The sequence below is a fragment of the Cherax quadricarinatus genome, chromosome 40, assembly GCF_038502225.1.
Source record: "Cherax quadricarinatus isolate ZL_2023a chromosome 40, ASM3850222v1, whole genome shotgun sequence".
Classification (NCBI taxonomy): Eukaryota; Metazoa; Arthropoda; class Malacostraca; order Decapoda; family Parastacidae; genus Cherax; species Cherax quadricarinatus.
In genome coordinates this window covers 5,061,655-5,081,238 of record NC_091331.1, presented here as the reverse complement: position 1 = coordinate 5,081,238, position 19,584 = coordinate 5,061,655, and the positions used below count along the sequence as shown (strand labels likewise).

Below are 19,584 nucleotides of genomic sequence, written 5' to 3'. Positions count from 1 at the left end.
CACTTGTCCTCTTTCCTGACGAACCTTAGCTTACCTAACCTAACCTAACCTCTCTTAACCTAGCCTAACCTAACCTCTCGTGAACGACAGGCAAGTGGCAAACTAGATACTGGCAAACCCACCCCTTTCCCCCCCCCTCTCTCTCTCTGTTATTTTACCTCAATACTAAATATTGATCTAAAATAACAAAACGCAGCCATCTTGTGATTACCAAATTGACGTATTGTCAAAGGGAATGATGATTCAGTTGGGTGATTTATGAACACTGGAAATTACCACCTGGGTAATCCGTGAATCCGGCTGCTTACCCATATGTGAAATTGTTCAGAATACGTTGCTTAAGCCTTTCTCTTTCTTGTATTCTCTTTAGGTGGCCTCGTGGCCTGGTGGCTAAGCCTCTCGCTTCACACGGCGAGGGTTCGGGTTCGATTCCCGGCAAGAGCAGTAACATTGGGTGTGTTTCCTTACACCGGTTGTCTATGTTCACCCATCAGTAAAATGGGTACCTGGGTGTTAGTCGACTGGTGTGGGTCGCATCCTGGGACAAAACTGACCTAATTTGCCCGAAATGCTCTGACATTGATGTCAGCTAGGTCTGTATATCTTGTACGTGCACTTCTAGAAATATTATTATTATTATTATTATTATTATTATTATTATTATTATTATTATTATACAGGGATATTCATACGAGTGTATAAAGGGATACTCTGTATCTACCTGGAGGTCGTTCCGGGGGTCAAAGCCCCCGAGCCCCGGTCCTCGACCCATACGGGTTTAGTGTTTGTCCTGAATACGGCCAGCTGTCTTATTAAGCTCCGCTATATAAAACGAAATTTTCATTGGTGTCCTTGATTTGTATGGAATTAAACAACAATGTTGAGTTTTCTTAGGTTATCCTGTGTTAATAATTTTCCAAGTTAATAGTCCTAATGAATTCTTAAATAAGAAGTAGAACGAACTATTAATGTTCAAATAAATAAATAAATAAATAAACTATAAAGGACCCCAATGGAAATAAGTCATTCAGTCTGACTTTTTTGGGTTATCCCAGGTTCTCTACACATATGCTGCTATGTATGATAATTCTGTGTAACTGTATTTATGTATACCTGAATAAACTTACTTACTTATAACGTGATAATTTAGAGGACTCCTTAATTAGGTTTAGCCTGTAATCGTCAGTAAAACTGAGCGAAATGGCCTCATTCTACGAGAATTATATGATATGACCAAAAGCTGGAGTTCAACCGCTTTCAGATAGGCAAGCAAACAAGTGAACACAGTAGAATACTAGTCTTGAGGTGGGTTAGAGGGGAAAATTGAAGTAGCGCCCAAAAAACGCAATTAGTTGAGTTTATCACTATAACATACATTTTCTCTCACGTTCATAGAAAACTAGCAGTAACAAACCATTTTCTACCCCAAACTGAAATAACATATATATATATATATATATATATATATATATATATATATATATATATATATATATATATATATATATATATATATATATATATAATGACGTCACCTCTTGTTGCAGACGGGTCCGGCAGCCACCTCAACCTCTTCAGTAACAAGCAGCCGCCAAAGAAGAAGCGGAAGAGCCGGACAGCCTTCACCAACCACCAGATCTTTGAGTTGGAGAAGCGGTTCCTCTACCAGAAGTACCTGTCACCAGCTGACAGGGACGAGGTAGCCCAGACGCTGGGGCTCAGTAACGCGCAGGTAAGAGAGGAGAGAGGCAGGTGGGCATAGAGGAAAGGTGGCAGGTTAACACCAAGTAGGAACGGAGAAATAAACAGATTCACGAGGGAGATGTGACGAAGGAAAGAAGGGAGGGATAGACACTTCAATGATAATGCTGAAGAGGATCTCAGAATGGGGTCGAAATATACAGACCAACCAGTCTCTTGAGTGTATGTCTCCATGTGGGTTATTATTGAGCATGTTATAAGGTGTTACGGACAGAGGAAGGAAGGAAGAGAGGGATAGACAGTGAGATGAAAGAGATGTAATGTAGAATGTCCAAGGAAAGGAGAGAGAAACGCCAAACGTTCTACCACTACTCTGAGATAAGATAATTCTGAGCCAATCTCTTCCCCCCACAATTGCTAACGTTACACCCAGGAGCGCCTGACAGCGCTAATTAAATTTCCCTTACACTTGCCTGACAACGCACTGAGCCAGCCACTCTTTATTTCTTACTGAATTCTCTCTCTCTCTCTCTCTCTCTCTCTCTCTCTCTCTCTCTATATATATATATATATATATATATATATATATATATATATATATATATATATATATGCAATAAGATCACAGTAAACAGGTGATATCAGAATATGCAAAACAACCACTGTGAAAGAATAGTGAAATTCCAATCTCTTTCGTGACTTCTCACATTATCAAGGAACTACTACTTGATAATGTGAGAAGTCACAAAAGCGCTTGGAATTTAACTATTCTTTCACAGTGGTTGTTTTGCATATATATATATATATATATATATATATATATATATATATATATATATATATATATATATATATATATATATATATATATATATATATAGGTAGTAGGTTGGTAGACAGCAACCACCCAGGGAAGTACTACCGTCCTGCCAGATGACTGTGAAACAGAAACCTGTAACTGTTTTGCATGATGGTAGGATTGCTGGTGTCTTTTTCTGTCTCATAAACACGCTAGATAACAGGGATATCTTGCTACTCCTACCTACACTTTGGTCACACTTCACAGACACGCACATGCATATATATATATGCATACATCTAGGTTTTTCTTCTTTTTTTTTAAATAGCTCTTGTTCTTCTTTATTTCCTCTATTGTCCATGGGGAAGTGGAAAAGAATCTTTCCTCTGTAAGCCATGCATGTCGTATGAGGCGACTAAAATGCCGAAAGCAATGGGCTAGTAACTCCTTCTCCTGTAAAAATTTTACTGAAAAAGAGAAGAAAAACTTTATAAAACTGAGATGTTTGAATGTGCGTGGATGTAATGCAGATGACAAGAAAGAGATGATTGCTATTGTTACGAATGAAAAGAAGTTGGAAGTCCTGGCCCTAAGCGAAACAAAGCTGAAAGGGGTAGGGGAGTTTCGGTGGGGGGAAATAAATGGGATTAAATCTAGAGTATCTGAGAGAGTTAGAGCAAAGGAAGGTGTAGCAGTAATATTGAAGGATCAGTTATGGAATGAGAAAAGAGAATATGAATGTGTAAATTCAAGAATTATGTGGTTAAAGTTGGATGCGAAAAGTGGGTCATAATAAGCGTGTATGCACCTGGAGAAGAGAGGAATGTAGAGGAGAGAGAGAGATTTTGGGAGATGTTAAGTGAATGTATAGGAGCCTTTGAACCAAGTGAGAGAGTAATTGTGGTAGGGGACCTGAATGCTAAAGTAGGAGAAACTTTTAGAGAGGGTGTGGTAGGTAAGTTTGGGGTGCCAGGTGTAAATGATAATGGGAGCCCTTTGATTGAACTTTGTATAGAAAGGGGTTTAGTTATAGGTAATACATATTTTAAGAAAAAGAGGATAAATAAGTATACAAGATATGATATAGGGCGAAATGACAGTAGTTTGTTGGATTATGTATTGGTAGATAAAAGACTGTTGAGTAGACTTCAGGATGTACATGTTTATAGAGGGGCCACAGATATATTAGATCACTTTCTAGTTGTAGCTACACTGAGAGTAAAAGGTAGATGGGATACAATGAGAATTGAAGCATCAGGGAAGAGAGAGGTGAAGGTTTATAAACTAAAAGAGGAGGCAGTTAGGGTAAGATATAAACAGCTATTGGAGGATAGATGGGCTAATGAGAGCATAGGAAATGGGGTCGAAGAGGTATGGGGTAGGTTTAAAAATGTAGTGATAGAGTGTTCAGCAGAAGTTTGTGGTTACAGGAAAGTGGGTATGGGAGGGAAGAGGAGCGATTGGTGGAATGGTGATGTAAAAAGAGTAGTAAGGGAGAAAAAGTTAGGATATGAGAAGTTTTTATAAGTAGAAGTAATGCAAGGAGGGAAGAGTATATGGAGAAAAAGAGAGAGGTTAAGAGAGTGGTGAAGCAATGTAAAAAGAGAGCAAATGAGAGAGTGGGTGAAATGTTATCAACAAATTTTGTTGAAAATAAGAAAAAGTTTTGGAGTGAGATTAACAAGTTAAGGAAGCCTAGAGAACAAATGGATTTGTCAGTTAAAAATAGGAGAGGAGAGTTATTAAATGGAGAGTTAGAGGTATTGGGAAGATGGAGGGAATATTTTGAGGAATTGTTAAATGTTGATGAAGATAGGGAAGCTGTGATTTCGTGTATATGGCAAGGAGGAATAACATCTTGTAGGAGTGAGGAAGAGCCAGTTGTGAGTGTGGGGGAAGTTCGTGAGGCAGTAGGTAAAATGAAAGGGGGTAAGGCAGCCGGGATTGATGGGATAAAGATAGAAATGTTAAAAGCAGGTGGGGATATAGTTTTGGAGTGGTTGGTGCAATTATTTAATAAATGTATGGAAGAGGGTAAGGTACCTAGGGATTGGCAGAGAGCATGCATAGTTCCTTTGTATAAAGGCAAAGGGGACAAAAGAGAGAGCAAAAATTATAGGGGGATAAGTCTGTTGAGTATACCTGGTAAAGTGTATGGTAGAGTTATTATTGAAAGAATTAAGAGTAAGACGGAGAATAGGATAGCAGATGAATAAGGAGGCTTTAGGAAAGGTAGGGGGTGTGTGGACCGGGTGTTTACAGTGAAACATATAAGTGAACAGTATTTAGATAAGGCTAAAGAGGTCTTTGTGGCATTTATGGATTTGGAAAAGGCGTATGACAGGGTGGATAGGGGGGCAATGTGGCAGATGTTGCAGGTGTATGGTGTAGGAGGTAGGTTACTGAAAGCAGTGAAGAGTTTTTACGAGGATAGTGAGGCTCAAGTTAGAGTATGTAGGAAAGAGGGAAATTATTTCCCAGTAAAAGTAGGTCTTAGACAAGGATGTGTGATGTCACCGTGGTTGTTTAATATATTTATAGATGGGGTTGTAAGAGAAGTAAATGTGAGGGTCTTGGCAAGAGGCGTGGAGTTAAAAGATAAAGAATCACACATAAAGTGGGAGTTGTCACAGTTGCTCTTTGCTGATGACACTGTGCTCTTGGGAGATTCTGAAGAGAAGTTGCAGAGATTGGTGGATGAATTTGGTAGGGTGTTCAAAAGAAGAAAATTAAAAGTGAATACAGGAAAGAGTAAGGTAATGAGGATAACAAAAAGATTAGGTGATGAAAGATTGGATATCAGATTGGAGGGAGAGAGTATGGAGGAGGTGAATGTATTCAGATATTTGGGAGTGGACGTGTCAGCGGATGGGTCTATGAAAGATGAGGTGAATCATAGAATTGATGAGGGGAAAAGGGTGAGTGGTGCACTTAGGAGTCTGTGGAGGCAAAGAACTTTGTCCTTGGAGGCAAAGAGGGGAATGTATGAGAGTATAGTTTTACCAACGCTCTTATATGGGTGTGAAGCATGGGTGATGAATGTTGCAGCAAGGAGAAGGCTGGAGGCAGTGGAGGTGTCGTGTCTGAGGGCAATGTGTGGTGTGAATATAATGCAGAGAATTCGTAGTTTGGAAGTTAGGAGGAGGTGCGGGATTACCAAAACTGTTGTCCAGAGGGCCGAGGAAGGGTTGTTGAGGTGGTTCGGACATGTGGAGAGAATGGAGCGAAACAGAGTGACTTCAAGAGTGTATCAGTCTGTATTGGAAGGAAGGTGGGGTAGGGGTCGGCCTAGGAAAGGTTGGAGGGAGGGGGTAAAAGAGGTTTTGTGTGCGAGGGACTTGGACTTCCAGCAGGCATGCGTGAGCGTGTTTGATAGGAGTGAATGGAGACAAATGGTTTTTAATACTTGACGTGCTGTTGTAGTGTGAGCAAAGTAACATTTATGAAGGGGTTCAGGGAAACCGGCAGGCCGGACTTGAGTCCTGGAGATGGGAAGTACAGTGCCTGCACTCTGAAGGAGGGGTGTTAATGTTGCAGTTTAAAAACTGTAGTGTAAAGCACCCTTCTGGCAAGACAGTGATGGAGTGAATGATGGTGAAAGTTTTTCTTTTTCGGGCCACCCTGCCTTGGTGGGAATCGGCCAGTGTGATAATAAATAAAATAAACTATATATATATATATATATATATATATATATATATATATATATATATATATATATATATATATATATATATATATATATATATATATATATATATATATATATATATATATTCATTTGTTCCACGGGAACTTCTATCGTCCACTAGTGTTTCTCTTCAAAGAGAGATACCTCTTTGAAGTGAAAGGCTGGTGAGTCAAGGAACTGGCGCTACTCTCCCCTTCTTTGTTGCACCTGGGGCTTATTAGTTTACTAGTCACCCCCAGGCGCTAGCTGGCCCCTAAAAGATTAACACTTTCCTTGATATAATACTTTCCTAGTAGTGTTTAACATGGCCTGCAGGAAAACGGGAAATGAAAATGGATAGGGATTTAAAGTGGGATTATGTAGGGAATAAAGTAGAAGGAATAAAGGATAGAATAATTTGAGCATCTAAATGGGACGGAATGAGTCTGTAATTAGATAAAGAGTGAACTTTGGTTTTAGAGTCAGGTTATTAAGGACTTGGTAAAGAAACTTAGCTGGGACTAAATACAGTCTGGTGAAGACTGGGAATGACGGAATGGGGGATGGGAGTAGTTGGAATGGGAGGAGGGAAGAGGACGAGATAGGGAAGACAGGACGAATAGAAGGTCTGGTTAGTGCAGTCACAAATCATTAAGAGTCTTTTCTTATAAACGTACGTGTGTGTGTGTGTGTGTGTGTGTGTGTGTGTGTGTGTGTGTGTGTGTGTGTGTGTGTGTGTGTGTGTGTGTGTGTGTGTGTGTGTCTGTGTGTGTGTGTGTAACATCACATTAGGCCAATTCTTTGAATAAAATCCACTTTAATATGACACACACAAACTTTTTCTATAACCTACCCACTAGAGCCCCCAACAGCCCTTCTGAGAGAGGCATCCAGTCTAATCCTCTTCCTCCTGTTGCAGGTGATTACATGGTTCCAGAACCGGCGGGCGAAACTGAAGAGGGACATGGAGGAGCTGAAGAAGGACGTCACGTCTCACAAGATCCTCAGTGACCACTCTACCTTCATCAAGACCATGACGCAGATGGGACTCCTCAAACACAAGCCTGGAGAGCCGTTCGACCTCAAGAAACTCACCGGGTGATGATGATAATGATGGTGACTGATCACAATAAACGCCATCTTGATGATGATGATGATGAGAAGAATGATTGTGATGGCGGAAGTGGAGACAAACATGATGATCACGAATAATGTGAGAATGGTGATGTGTTGAAGATAATGTTAATAATGATAATGGTGATAATGATGGTGAAGATGATGAGTTTGTAAGTGCCAAGAGAAAGTGTCCTCCTCTTCCTTCTGGACTCGTGTTTGGAAGGAGGTGCGAGAAAGAAGAGGGAAGAAAGAAGGAAACGAGAGGAAAATCTTTTAGGAAGCTTCGGGGAGGAATACAATGAAAGGGATACAATGAGAGGGATACATTGAGAGGACCACAATGAGAGGGATACATTGAGAGGACCACATTGAGAGGGGATACAATACCACATAGTGAGTCTCAGGAAAACAAATCATTTAAACATCCTCTCATTTATTTTTCAAGAAACACGAAGGTAAATCCTTCAAGACTTCACGAAAATCAAACCAAGTCTTAAATATGTCTTAAAACTGTCTTAAAACTGTCTTAAAACTGTCTTGTCTGCCCCTATGCGTCGTGCAGCTCACGATTAGACTGTCAAACAAGTCTGGAGATAAACATTAAAGCTTCAAAACAAGTCTAGGTTAATTTAACATAAATAGATCTGAATTCTCCATGCACATGTTTGAGGTTTGAGTTATCTACAATATATTTGCCTGATAATGTTCAATAAATCTACAAGGTGGTTCATTTATTTATATGCGGCAATTTATCTTAAGTTCTCATATACACAGCGTCGTAAGATGCAGTGCACAGGACGCTGTACACTACCCCTAGTACACTAGATCCGGCACACCAGACCCCCCAGTACACTACACCCAATACACTAGACTTCCAGTACACGAGACCCCAGTGCACTAGACCCGGTACACTAGACCCCCAGTACACTAGACCCCCAGTACACTAGACCCGGTACACTAGACCCCCAGTACACTAGACCCCCAGTACACTAGACCCGGTACACTAGACTCCCAGTACACTAGACCCGGTACACTAGACCCCCAGTACACTAGACCCCCAGTACACTAGACCCCCAGTACACTAGACCCGGTACACTAGACTCCCAGTACACTAGACCAGGTACACTAGACTCCCAGTACACTAGACCCCCAGTACACTAGACCCGGTACACTAGACTCCCAGTACACTAGACCCGGTACACTAGACCCAGTACACTAGACCCCCCAGTACACTACACCCAATACACTGGATCATAATACACGAGACCCCGATACACTAGACCCGGTACACTAAACCCCCAGTACACTAGACCCGGTACACTAGACTCCCAGTACACGAGACCCCAGCACACTAGACCCTGTACAATAGACCCAGTACACTAGATCCCAGCACACTATACTCTGTATACTAGATCCAGTACACTAGACCCCCAGTACGCTAGACCCAGCAATACACTAGATCCTGTACACTAGACCCAGTACACTAGACCCCTGTACACTAGGACCATTACACTAGATTGAGTACACTAGACCAGTACACTAGATCCAGTACACTAGACCCAAGTACACTAGACCCAGTAGCACACTAGACCCCAGTACACTAGGACCAGTACACTAGACCCCATTACACTAGACCCCAGTACACTAGATCCAGTACACTAGATCCAGTACACCAGATTCAGTACACTAGACCAGTACACTAGACCTCAGTACACTAGGACCAGTACACTAGACCCCAGTACACTAGACCCCAGTACACTAGATCCAGTACACTAGATCCAGTACACTAAATCCAGTACGCTAGATCCAGTACACCAGATTCAGTACACTAGACCAGTACACTAGACCCCAGTACACTAGACTCTAGTACACTAGACCCCAGTGCACTAGACCCCCAGTACACTTACCAAAATCAACGCAGCTCTTTTAAGTGCAAGTGACACAACAACAACAATAACCTAACTGAACAATCTTTTTTCATTGGCCACTAACTCTATTAGCATGAGTTGAACCTGCCTAGCATGGGTCAGTAGGCCTGTTGCAGTGCTCCTTCTTTCTTATGTTCTTAAAGCAACATCAGACATTAGTTCAACTACCCAGGAGTGATTATGATACTGAACATCCTACAGGAAACACATGAACAACAACACAGCAACATATGAAACACTGGAAGACCTTAAGAACAGCATTTAGGGACTTTAGCCACACGTCTAGTTAGTCTTCGAGTATGAGGCACCAGTATGGAGCTCACACTTATTCATGTGTAGAAGCTCGAGAAAATCCAGAGTTTTGTAACGTGATTAGTTCTGGAGTTGAAGATAATGAACTACGGAGATGTTCTGAACTTGGGCATTGATATATAGTAGTTGACACAGAGAGAATGAGGTGAGAGGGACAGTAACAAGGGGAAATTATTACAGCTGAAAAACCTGTGTGAGCCACAAGGATTTTAGGAAATACTTTCTAAGCTGTGGAAAAAAGTGAAAGAATGTGGATGAGGAGGCAGTGGAAGCAAACATTATAGACAGTTCCAAGAGAAAATAAACGGTGCCAGAGGCAAGGAACCAGGAACAGTAAATGCAGCTTCAGAGATGGGGCCAAGAGCTGAGACTCAGACCCCATAAGCGCCGTTCTAACAAAACATTCTCCCACTTATGGGGGGACTACTGAGGAGATTTCATTTGGGTAAAGTACAAACTATTTCTGTCGCTCATCAGATGACTTTAATAAGGTTCAATAAACATGGTCAGAAAGACGAAATAAATAAAAAAATAGTGTTTCTGCTCCCAGGATAGTCTGAGCAGAGGTTCATGAGCCACAACCCGATGCTAGAGGACTTTCCTTTGATGTGGCGCCACTGGCTCTCTAATGTGACAAGACTGGCTCTTGAAGTGCAGCTGGTATGTAACTCCCGGCCAGCTGGTTACAATATCCCCAGCAACAATACAATAATTTATTCATCTACATTCAATTTTGTAATACGTCAACACAGATTTTTTGTAACTCGTCGTCAGGCGCAACACATATGTAACACATGATGTAAATAACTCTGTACAGCTTCATGTAAATATTTTTGTAATAAAATAGACATATCGAAATGTACGAATCCTCTTCAAGGGGGGCTCCTTGGCGTGGTGAAGAGGCTCTTGGTCTGAGGAATTAGCCCTGTCGGTCTTCTTCCTCAGACCGAACCTAATTACCCCCCATTCTCCCCTCCCCTATCCCATCCTCCCCATCCTCCCCTTTTTCCATTCCTCCTCCTCCTCCTCACCCCTCCCTTTTGCCCTTCCTCTTCTTGGCCTTCGTGATTTCTCCCACAGGCGCACTAGTTCCTAGGTAGGGGAAAGGACACCGGGGTCCATCCCATTCCGTTGAGGTTTCTTGGCGGTGGCGTAGTTTGCCGTGGAATCTGGATTGCCTGGGGATGTCCCGATCCCTCTCCGGTATCCCGGAGTAGCTTTGGGTGTCTTTTGGGCGACGGGTGTATCTCTGGAAGCCACCTTTCGGATTCCGGGGGTGGTGGCTGAAGGAGGTATGCTTTGTGGCGGATATCCGGCCGCCCTCTCTTTTGTCCACCGAGGTAGCTCGGCAGATGTGAGGTTGCTATCCCAGATTGCTGGTTTACTGGCATGAAGGGTAGGGTATGGCACGGGTTCCATGCTGCATCTGCGCTACTAGCGGTGTCGAGTCCTCTTGGGCGCGGAGGGGGATTTCCGGCCCTTTCATTCCTCCTGGGAACTATTCCTCCCCGCTCCCCCCTTTTTTTATTCTTTTTTTTATTTTTATTTTCTTTTCTTCTTTCTTTTTTTTTCTTAAAAACAAAAAGCAAAGGAGTAACCTAACCATGGCAGCCCTAGTCCATGAAACCACTACCCCCGGGCCCCTTCTTGATACCGCACCCCATTCTGACCCTGCCTTGTGTTTAGACCACTCTTCGGACACTCCTGATGCCCCTGTACCTCTTGCTGGTGCTGTTTCCTCACCCGCTTCAGGTACCGGGGCTTCGACTGACTCCTTCGATTTGTCTGAACTCCGCTCTCCTTTGACTATGCTTCCGGCTTCTCCCTCTACGGTACGGCAATTTTCGAATCGCCCACCCATTTCCTGCCGGACCAACTCCGGTCCTACTCCTAAACGCCAACGTCAATCTCCTGATGATGCTCCGTCGTTACCTTCCCATTCTACTCGGAAACGACCGACACGTCAAGCACTCCCTCTCCACGCTCAGTTTCGGACCACACAATGGACTAAATTCTTTACTTTAAGACCTACTTCTTCTTCTGCCTACCTTTCTGACCATAGTATTGCCAAAGCGCTCCTGCGTCATGTTGGCAGAGATATTTCATTTCACGCTCTCAAGAGCGGTACACGCATCGTCACTGTCCAGAATGCTACCCAAGCTCATGATCTTTCTCTCCTTTCGAATATCGATACTACTCCTATCACTATTGAAAAACATCTTTCTCTCAATTCTTGTAGTGGTACTGTCATTCTGCCCCATACCATAGTCCAACAGAATTTCCAGTCATGTGGCAATGACATTTTTGAACAGCTGGAACTCCAGGATCTCCCAATCCTCAAAGTAGACACTTATGTCCTTCCTGCCCGGGGGCGGAGACGTTACCCTTGCAATGTGGCTCGTTTAACTTTTGACAGCCGAGAACTCCCGTCCTCTGTATATGTCGCGGGACATCGGTTACAAGTTCGAAAGGTGATACCTACACCGCAACAATGTAGAAATTGCTGGCGTTTTGGTCACCCAGCGAAATATTGCAGATCTATGGCCGAATGCCCAGTCTGTGGTGCCGACAACCATTCTAATACATCTTGCAGTCAACCTCCATCTTGCCTTAATTGTAATGAAGCTCACCCTTCGTACTCCCGCCGTTGCCAGGTCTACTTAAATGAACGTGAAATCCGTTGCCTCAAAGAGGCAGAAGGTCTCCCTTATGCTATGGCAGTTACTCATCTCCGCCTCCAAGGGAGACTACCCCGTGTTTCTTATTCTCGTGTTTCCAAACGTCCCCCCACTTCTGGGGTCCCATCTTCTGCAGCCTCCTCTGTTGTTACCCCTCCCATAGCCACTACGGCATCTAATCCTTTTGCTGTCCTTGGCTCTGACGTCCCGACTACAACTCAGTCTGTTCTCACATCTTCGCGTCCTTCCTCACAAGCCCCAGTATCGACAAGACCTCGTACGACACCTAATACCAATCGCCCCTCTACTCAGAAGTCCAAAAAATCCACATTGCTCAAATCTTCTTTGCCCCTTCCTTCCCTTCTTCCACCTCCACACGTTACCTTTCCAGTCTCTGTACCTAGTTCTTCCCCTCTCTCTGGCTCTATTACAAGTGTGGAGATTCACCCTCCTCCTCGTACTATGCCTTCCACCCCCGTCCCCTCCCAAGTTTCTCCCTCTTCTGTCACCTCCCAGGTTTCTACCTCTTCTGTCCCCCCCCACACTTCATCTCCAGTCCCTTACACTTTTCCCTCCCCCTCTACTTTGGTACAGTCCATTACTGTCCCAATCTTTACTCACCCTCCTCCTCCTATCTCCAATATGGTTTCCCATACATCTTTGAATTCAGAAACACTTGAAGCCATTTCAGAATATATTGCAGAGACTAAACCTTCAATGGACACTGATTCACTTCCTGTTCCTTCTCTTCCCTCTCCTCCATCTTCACAACCCCATTCTTCGCAACGCTCCGTTCCTTCGCTACTTGAACATCTTCCAATGCCACCACACGTTGACTTTTCTAACCCCTCTAGTCCGTAGGTGCCTTTACCTACAGATTCCTGATATTTTCTTCATCGCCAATCATGGCCTATTTACAGTGGAATATCCGCGGCCTCAGGGGTAATCGGGGTGAGCTTCAGATGTTGCTTTCCAGGTTTTCCCCTGTTGGTGCTTGCTTACAAGAACCAAAATTACACTCGGCTGTTTTCCAACCTATCTCAGGCTATAATTTATTGTATTCTTCGGATCCTTTCTCAGATGGGACCTTTAATGAAAGTGCCCTTCTTCTACGCAATGATATTCCGTACTGTCAACTATTTGTCCATACCTCGCTGCATTACACTGCAGCCCGTATCCACTTGAATAAGTGGTTTACAATATGTTCTTTATATCTCTCTCCTTCTCGAGCATTTTCTATCCCAGACTTTGCCTTTCTTGTTTCATCCTTACCACCACCACTTCTGTTACTTGGTGATTTTAATGCCCACCATTTCCTCTGGGGGGGGTCTCATTGTGACTCACGTGGCATTCAGTTGGAGGCTTTTCTTGCCTCTCACCCCCTCCATGTTTTAAATACGGGTACTCCCACCCATTTTGATCCTCGTACTCATACTCTCTCTTGCATCGATCTATCAGTCTGCTCTTCCTCCACTGCACTAGACTTCACCTGGTCTGTTCTACCAGACTTACATGACAGCGATCATTTTCCGATCATTCTTACTTCTCCTTCCTATTCACCACCTTCCCGTAACCCTCGCTGGCAATTTGATCGGGCAAATTGGGATCTTTACTCACACCTCACTGCTTTTAGTGAGGTTCCTTCTTCATCCTCCATTGATGAGCTCCTACACATCTTCTCGACATCAGTTTATACCGCAGCTTCTCATTCTATACCCCAAACCTCAGGCAGGCATTCTCAGAAGTGCGTGCCTTGGTGGTCTCCTGCTTGTGCTCGTGCAGTACGTTTGAAACGTGCTGCATGGGGCAGGTACCGGTACAATAGAACCGCTGAGAGACTTGTTGATTTTAAGCAGAAGCGTGCGATCGCTCGCCGTGTCATCCGTGAAGCTAAACGCACTTGTTGGCGAGACTATGTTTCCACCATCACCTCTGCTTCTTCTATGAGTGCAGTCTGGAAAAAAGTGAGGAAATTGAGTGGTAAATACTCTCCTGACCCGGCTCCTGTTCTACGGGTCACTGGTGTTGATATAGCAAACCCTCTCGACGTTGCCATTGAACTTGGCACACATCTGGTCCGTATTTCCCGAGGGCTCCATCTATGCCCCTCGTTTCTTTCCTCAAAGTCTGCCAGAGAGTTAGTACCCTTGGACTTTTCTTCTCTCGGAGAAGAACAGTATAATGTGCCTTTTACACTTCAAGAACTGGAGGCAACGCTCTCAGCCTGCCGATCATCGGCAGCTGGGCCTGATGACATTCATATTCGTATGTTACAACATTTACATCGGTCAGCCCTTGTAGTCCTCTTACACCTCTTCAATCTTATTTGGGCACAAGGAGTTCTTCCCCAGCTGTGGAAATCTGCCATTGTTCTCCCTTTCCGCAAACCGGGTACTACAGGACATGATGCCTCCCACTATCGCCCCATCGCTCTTACAAGTGCAGTTTGCAAAGTGATGGAACGCCTCGTAAATCGACGTTTAATGTGGTATTTAGAGACTCACAACAGTCTCTCCGCTAGTCAATATGGCTTTCGTAAGGGTCGTTCTACCATAGACCCCTTACTACGCTTGGATACGTATGTTCGTAATGCCTTTGCGAATAATCACTCAGTTATTGCCATATTTTTTGACCTTGAGAAGGCATATGACACAACTTGGAGGTATAATATTTTGGCCCAGGCCCATTCCTTAGGCCTCCGAGGCAATCTACCATCCTTCCTTAAGAACTTTTTAACTGACAGACATTTCCGTGTTCGAGTCAATAATGTTCTTTCCCCGGACTTCGTCCAAGCTGAAGGTGTCCCTCAGGGATGTGTTCTAAGCACAACACTTTTTCTCCTTGCTATAAATGATTTGGCCTCTGTTCTTCCACCCAATATTTGGTCATCACTCTATGTTGATGACTTCGCTATTGCTTGTGCAGGCGCTGACTGTCACCTTATTGCAGTTTCTCTCCAGCATGCGGTCGACCGTGTTTCCACTTGGGCCACCACACATGGGTTTAAATTTTCAAGTACCAAAACTCACCAAATTACTTTCACTAGACGCTCTGTTATCTCCGATCATCCTTTGTATCTCTATGGCTCCCGTATCCCCGAACGTGATACAGTCAGGTTTCTAGGCCTTCTCTTTGACCGTCGGTTAACCTGGAAACCTCACATTACCTCTTTGAAGGCAACTTGTCACAGCCGGCTAAACCTTCTTAAAACCCTTGCTCATCTTTCCTGGGGAGCTGATCGTCGAACTCTGCTTCGCCTACATTCAGCCCTCGTTTTATCGAAACTCGATTATGGTGACCAGATTTATTCCGCGGCCTCTCCTGCTACTCTCTCTAGCCTTAACTCTATCCATCACCAAGGCTTACGTTTGTGCCTTGGTGCTTTTCGCTCTTCCCCTGTTGAGAGCCTCTATACAGAAGCAAATGTTCCATCCTTGTCTGATCGCCGTGATGCCCATTGCCTTCGTTACTATGTACGCTCTCACGATCTACACAATCCTTCCATTTATAGAATGGTCACTGATATTAGTAGACATTCTTTATTCGTTCGCCGCCCCTGTTTGCTCCGTCCCTTTTCTCTTCGCCTACATTCACTCTTGTCTTCCCTTCAGTTACCACCTTTATATGTTCATGTAGCATCTCACTTTTCCCTGCCCCCCTGGGAAGTTCCAGCTGTTCGGGTCTGTTCTTTCTCACTCCCTTGCTCGAAAGCTCAACTGCCTACGGTGGCTTCCCGCTCTCTTTTTCTTGATCACTTCCACTCCCATTCTCATGCCACCGCTGTGTACACAGATGGCTCTAAGTCTTCAGACGGCGTCGGATTCGCAGCAGTGTTTCCGGACAGCGTCGTACGAGGGCATTTACTATCTTCAGCTAGCATTTTTACTGCTGAACTGTATGCCATTCTTGCAGCACTTATTCGTATTGCATCTATGCCTGTGTCATCATTTGTAGTAGTCTCAGACTCCCTTAGTGCTCTACAGGCTATACGAAAATTTGATACATCTCATCCCCTAGTTCTCCGTATCCAACTTTGGCTACGCCGTATCTCTACCAAACATAAAGATATTGTTTTTTGTTGGGTCCCTGGTCATGTCGACGTACAGGGCAATGAACAGGCAGACACTGCTGCGCGGTCAGCAGTATATGACCTACCAATTTCCTATCGAGGTGTTCCATTTCTGGACTATTTTGCTGCAATAGCTACCCACCTTCGCACCCGTTGGCAACAACGTTGGTCAACTCTGCTCGGTAACAAACTTCATTCTATTAAACCGAGCATAGGTTACTGGCCGTCTTCTTGTCATCAGTGCCGAAGTTGGGAGACCACTCTCTCCCGCCTTCGCATTGGCCACACTCGTCTTACTCATGGGTATCTCATGGAGAGGCACCCTGTTCCTCTCTGTGAGCAGTGTCAAGTTCCAGTATCGATTAGCCACATTCTGTTAGACTGCCCTCTCTATCAACGAGCACGCAGAATTTACCTCCAACGTCGTCTTCGTTCTACTACTCTCTCTTTACCTTCCCTTCTTGCTGATGGACCCTCCTTTAATCCTGACTCTCTCATTGACTTCTTGACAACGACCGATTTACTCCACAAACTCTGATGATACTTTTCGCACTCCCCTCAGCCCTTTCTGGCTCAGTCTCTTGCTGCCCTTTACCCTTTCACCATCCACTGCCCCGCTGTTATCCGTAACCTGTTGCTCATCCATCTCCCTTTTGCCACCTGATGCCCTCACTTCCTTCCTGCCCTGCAGCGCTGTATAGTCCTTGTGGCTTAGCGCTTCTTTTTGATTATAATAATAATAATAATTTAATAAAAACGCGATTCTAAAAGCTTAGAGATCTCCAGTGAATACTAGAAAGGACTGCCCTTCTAGCATCCAGCCTGTTACTGGGTTTTCGTAACAAGTAGTCAGTATCCTTGTCCAATTATCCATTAAAATTCAGTATGGTTCAATAGTGCTTTAGGATTACAACTGGTAGGCTACTAACTAGAGAAATTAAAATTTAATAAATTTATTAAGTAGTAAGTTGTCTAGAGGTATATTATCAAATTAAATTAATTACAACAATAAAAATAAAATCAATCTCTCGAGTTCAATATTATTGTGCTGAAAGCACATATCACATTTATAATTCTTAAGTACCGTCAGGTACATTAACATTTAATAACATAATACAAATATATACAAGTAAGTGTGTGTATGCGTGTAAGTGCTCTTAAGTAGTTAGCTATGTCTCAAGACTCGAATAAGACTTAAACAAGTGACTGACAAAGTCCTCAAATAAACTAACTTCTTGACCGACTGGCAACCCGAACAGTCTGCTTGAACAACAAAGAATTCTAAGCCCAATAGCAATGCAATATCAAGCGACTGCAACACAGAATCAGGAACAAGGAGATAATATAACGACACTAAGTAGGGACCATCTGCAGATCCTCCACAAAAGTTACAAAACTCCCATAATACTGAATCTTTGTTCAGCATAGGTAAAACTGTGACTGTGACAATACACAGGAACCAGTACAAAATTAGGTCAGAAGCTATAGCTCGGGACCTGAGATGTTCAGAGTGTCTATGTGACACACAACCTCAGTACAACGTCGAAAATCACTAAGTCTATACAATGTTCTGTGAACAAAGTTCTACAGAACTAACAAGAATAATGAGACAGACAATCTGTCCAACCAGCAAGCGAGTCTCCAGCAGACTGTCAGACAGACAAGCTGTCCAACCAGCAAGCGAGTCTCCAGCAGACTGACTATTTCACGAGAGGTGAGGACACCCCCCCCTCGATCACGTGATAGCTACGTGGACAACTGCAGCTCAGAAGCCGGCAGTATAACGAGCGACAAGCGATAATTACAGTAGTTTGACAATCAAGACTAACTGAGCACATTTTATATACATCCTAACAACATAAGCTAAATAACAATATAACAGTCAAATAATAATATAAAGTCATACATTTACGATTTAGCTATTATCGCAAATATAAGCAATATAAAATTATATGAAAAGATAATATACATTACATATATACATAATAATCATTGTAACCCATTCAGGGGTTGCAACACCCCCCCCAACACGACAGAGGGTCGCACTAGGAGTTGCATGAATGTCTATCACATTATTTCTGGTTACTCATGTCAATAAAATATTAATCCGAGTCTCTTGTGCCAAGCACTTCTACAATTTCACAGCGTCCGTCACTAGGATATGCCCCTAACTAGGGCAGTACACAGTATCGTATTTCTGCATACTCGTGGTTATATACATCAGTGTAGAGACAGGATAGCGCTGACAAGGAGGGCACGTTGAGGCTCGATCATAGTAGAGGAGACTGCATTCCACTCTTAAGTAGTGGTTGTGGAATGCTAGGCAGTATGAACATCTGAGTATGAAACAGCTTAAGGTGTGTAGTAAGGGGGGGGGTCTGCGACAGGACAGTGTTGTGTCACGCGCAGTACCTCGCCCACACGACACTACTCACTCAACACTCAGCTTGTCTCCTCCTCACACAACATTACTGTGAATATATAAATATAATAATTAGACATGACATGAGTATATATAGTTAATATGGGCTGGAGGGATTAAGTTACTTTACTGAATTTGACATAGCAAGTAACAAAACGTATTTGGGCATAAAATTACGTTAATTTAATGTAATTGATAATTATTAAGGACGTGACAGAGCGTCAGCAATTACATTACAATGACCACTTATGTGTTTTATACTAATAGAATAAGGTTGGATTCTGAGGGCCCACCTCATGATCCTAGCATTTTTACTTTTCATGGTATTAATATAAGTGAGTGGATTGTGGTCAGAAAAAACGTTAATTTTAAATGGGGAAGTGCCCAAATACACGTCAAAATGTTCCAATGACACCACAAGAGCTAGAGCCTCTTTCTCAATAGTGGCATAATTTTTCTGGTGTCGTTTAAGCTTAGATGAATAGTAACATATAGGATGGAGAATGTCAGTGGATGTTGACTGTTGGAGCAGCACAGCACCCACTGCATAACCACTCGCATCTATATGTAAAAAGAAGGGAAGATTGAAATTAGGACTCTTCAACACAGGAGCAGAGGATAGCAAGCGCTTCAACCTTTTGAACGAGTCTGAACAATCTCTAGTCCAGGTGAACTGAACTTTGCTACTAGTAAGCTCAGTGAGAGGAGCTGCAATCTGAGAAAAGTTTGGACAGAACCTGCGATAATATCCTGCCATACCCAGGAATCTCTGTACTCCCTTCCTATCCTGTGGCATTGGAAATTCAGAAATTGCACGAACCTTAGCCTCAATAGGAACAACCTCACCTTGGCCGATACAAAAGCCTAGATAGGTAATCTTGGCTTGACC

At 43.3% G+C, this 19,584-nt stretch overlaps 1 protein-coding gene across 1 annotated transcript in view; it reads left to right on the top strand.

Annotated features, from left to right (window-relative positions):
• Positions 1-10,379, top strand: part of LOC138850914 (barH-like 2 homeobox protein) — a 142,007-nt gene extending 131,628 nt beyond the window's left edge. Inside the window, exons 2-3 of the mRNA XM_053774780.2 lie at positions 1,548-1,732; positions 7,090-10,379. Coding sequence (XP_053630755.2) covers positions 1,548-1,732; positions 7,090-7,272 — 368 coding nt within the window. The 3' untranslated portion in view covers positions 7,273-10,379. The remainder of the gene's footprint in view (positions 1-1,547; positions 1,733-7,089) is intronic.
• Positions 10,380-19,584: the final 9,205 nt, after the last annotated feature.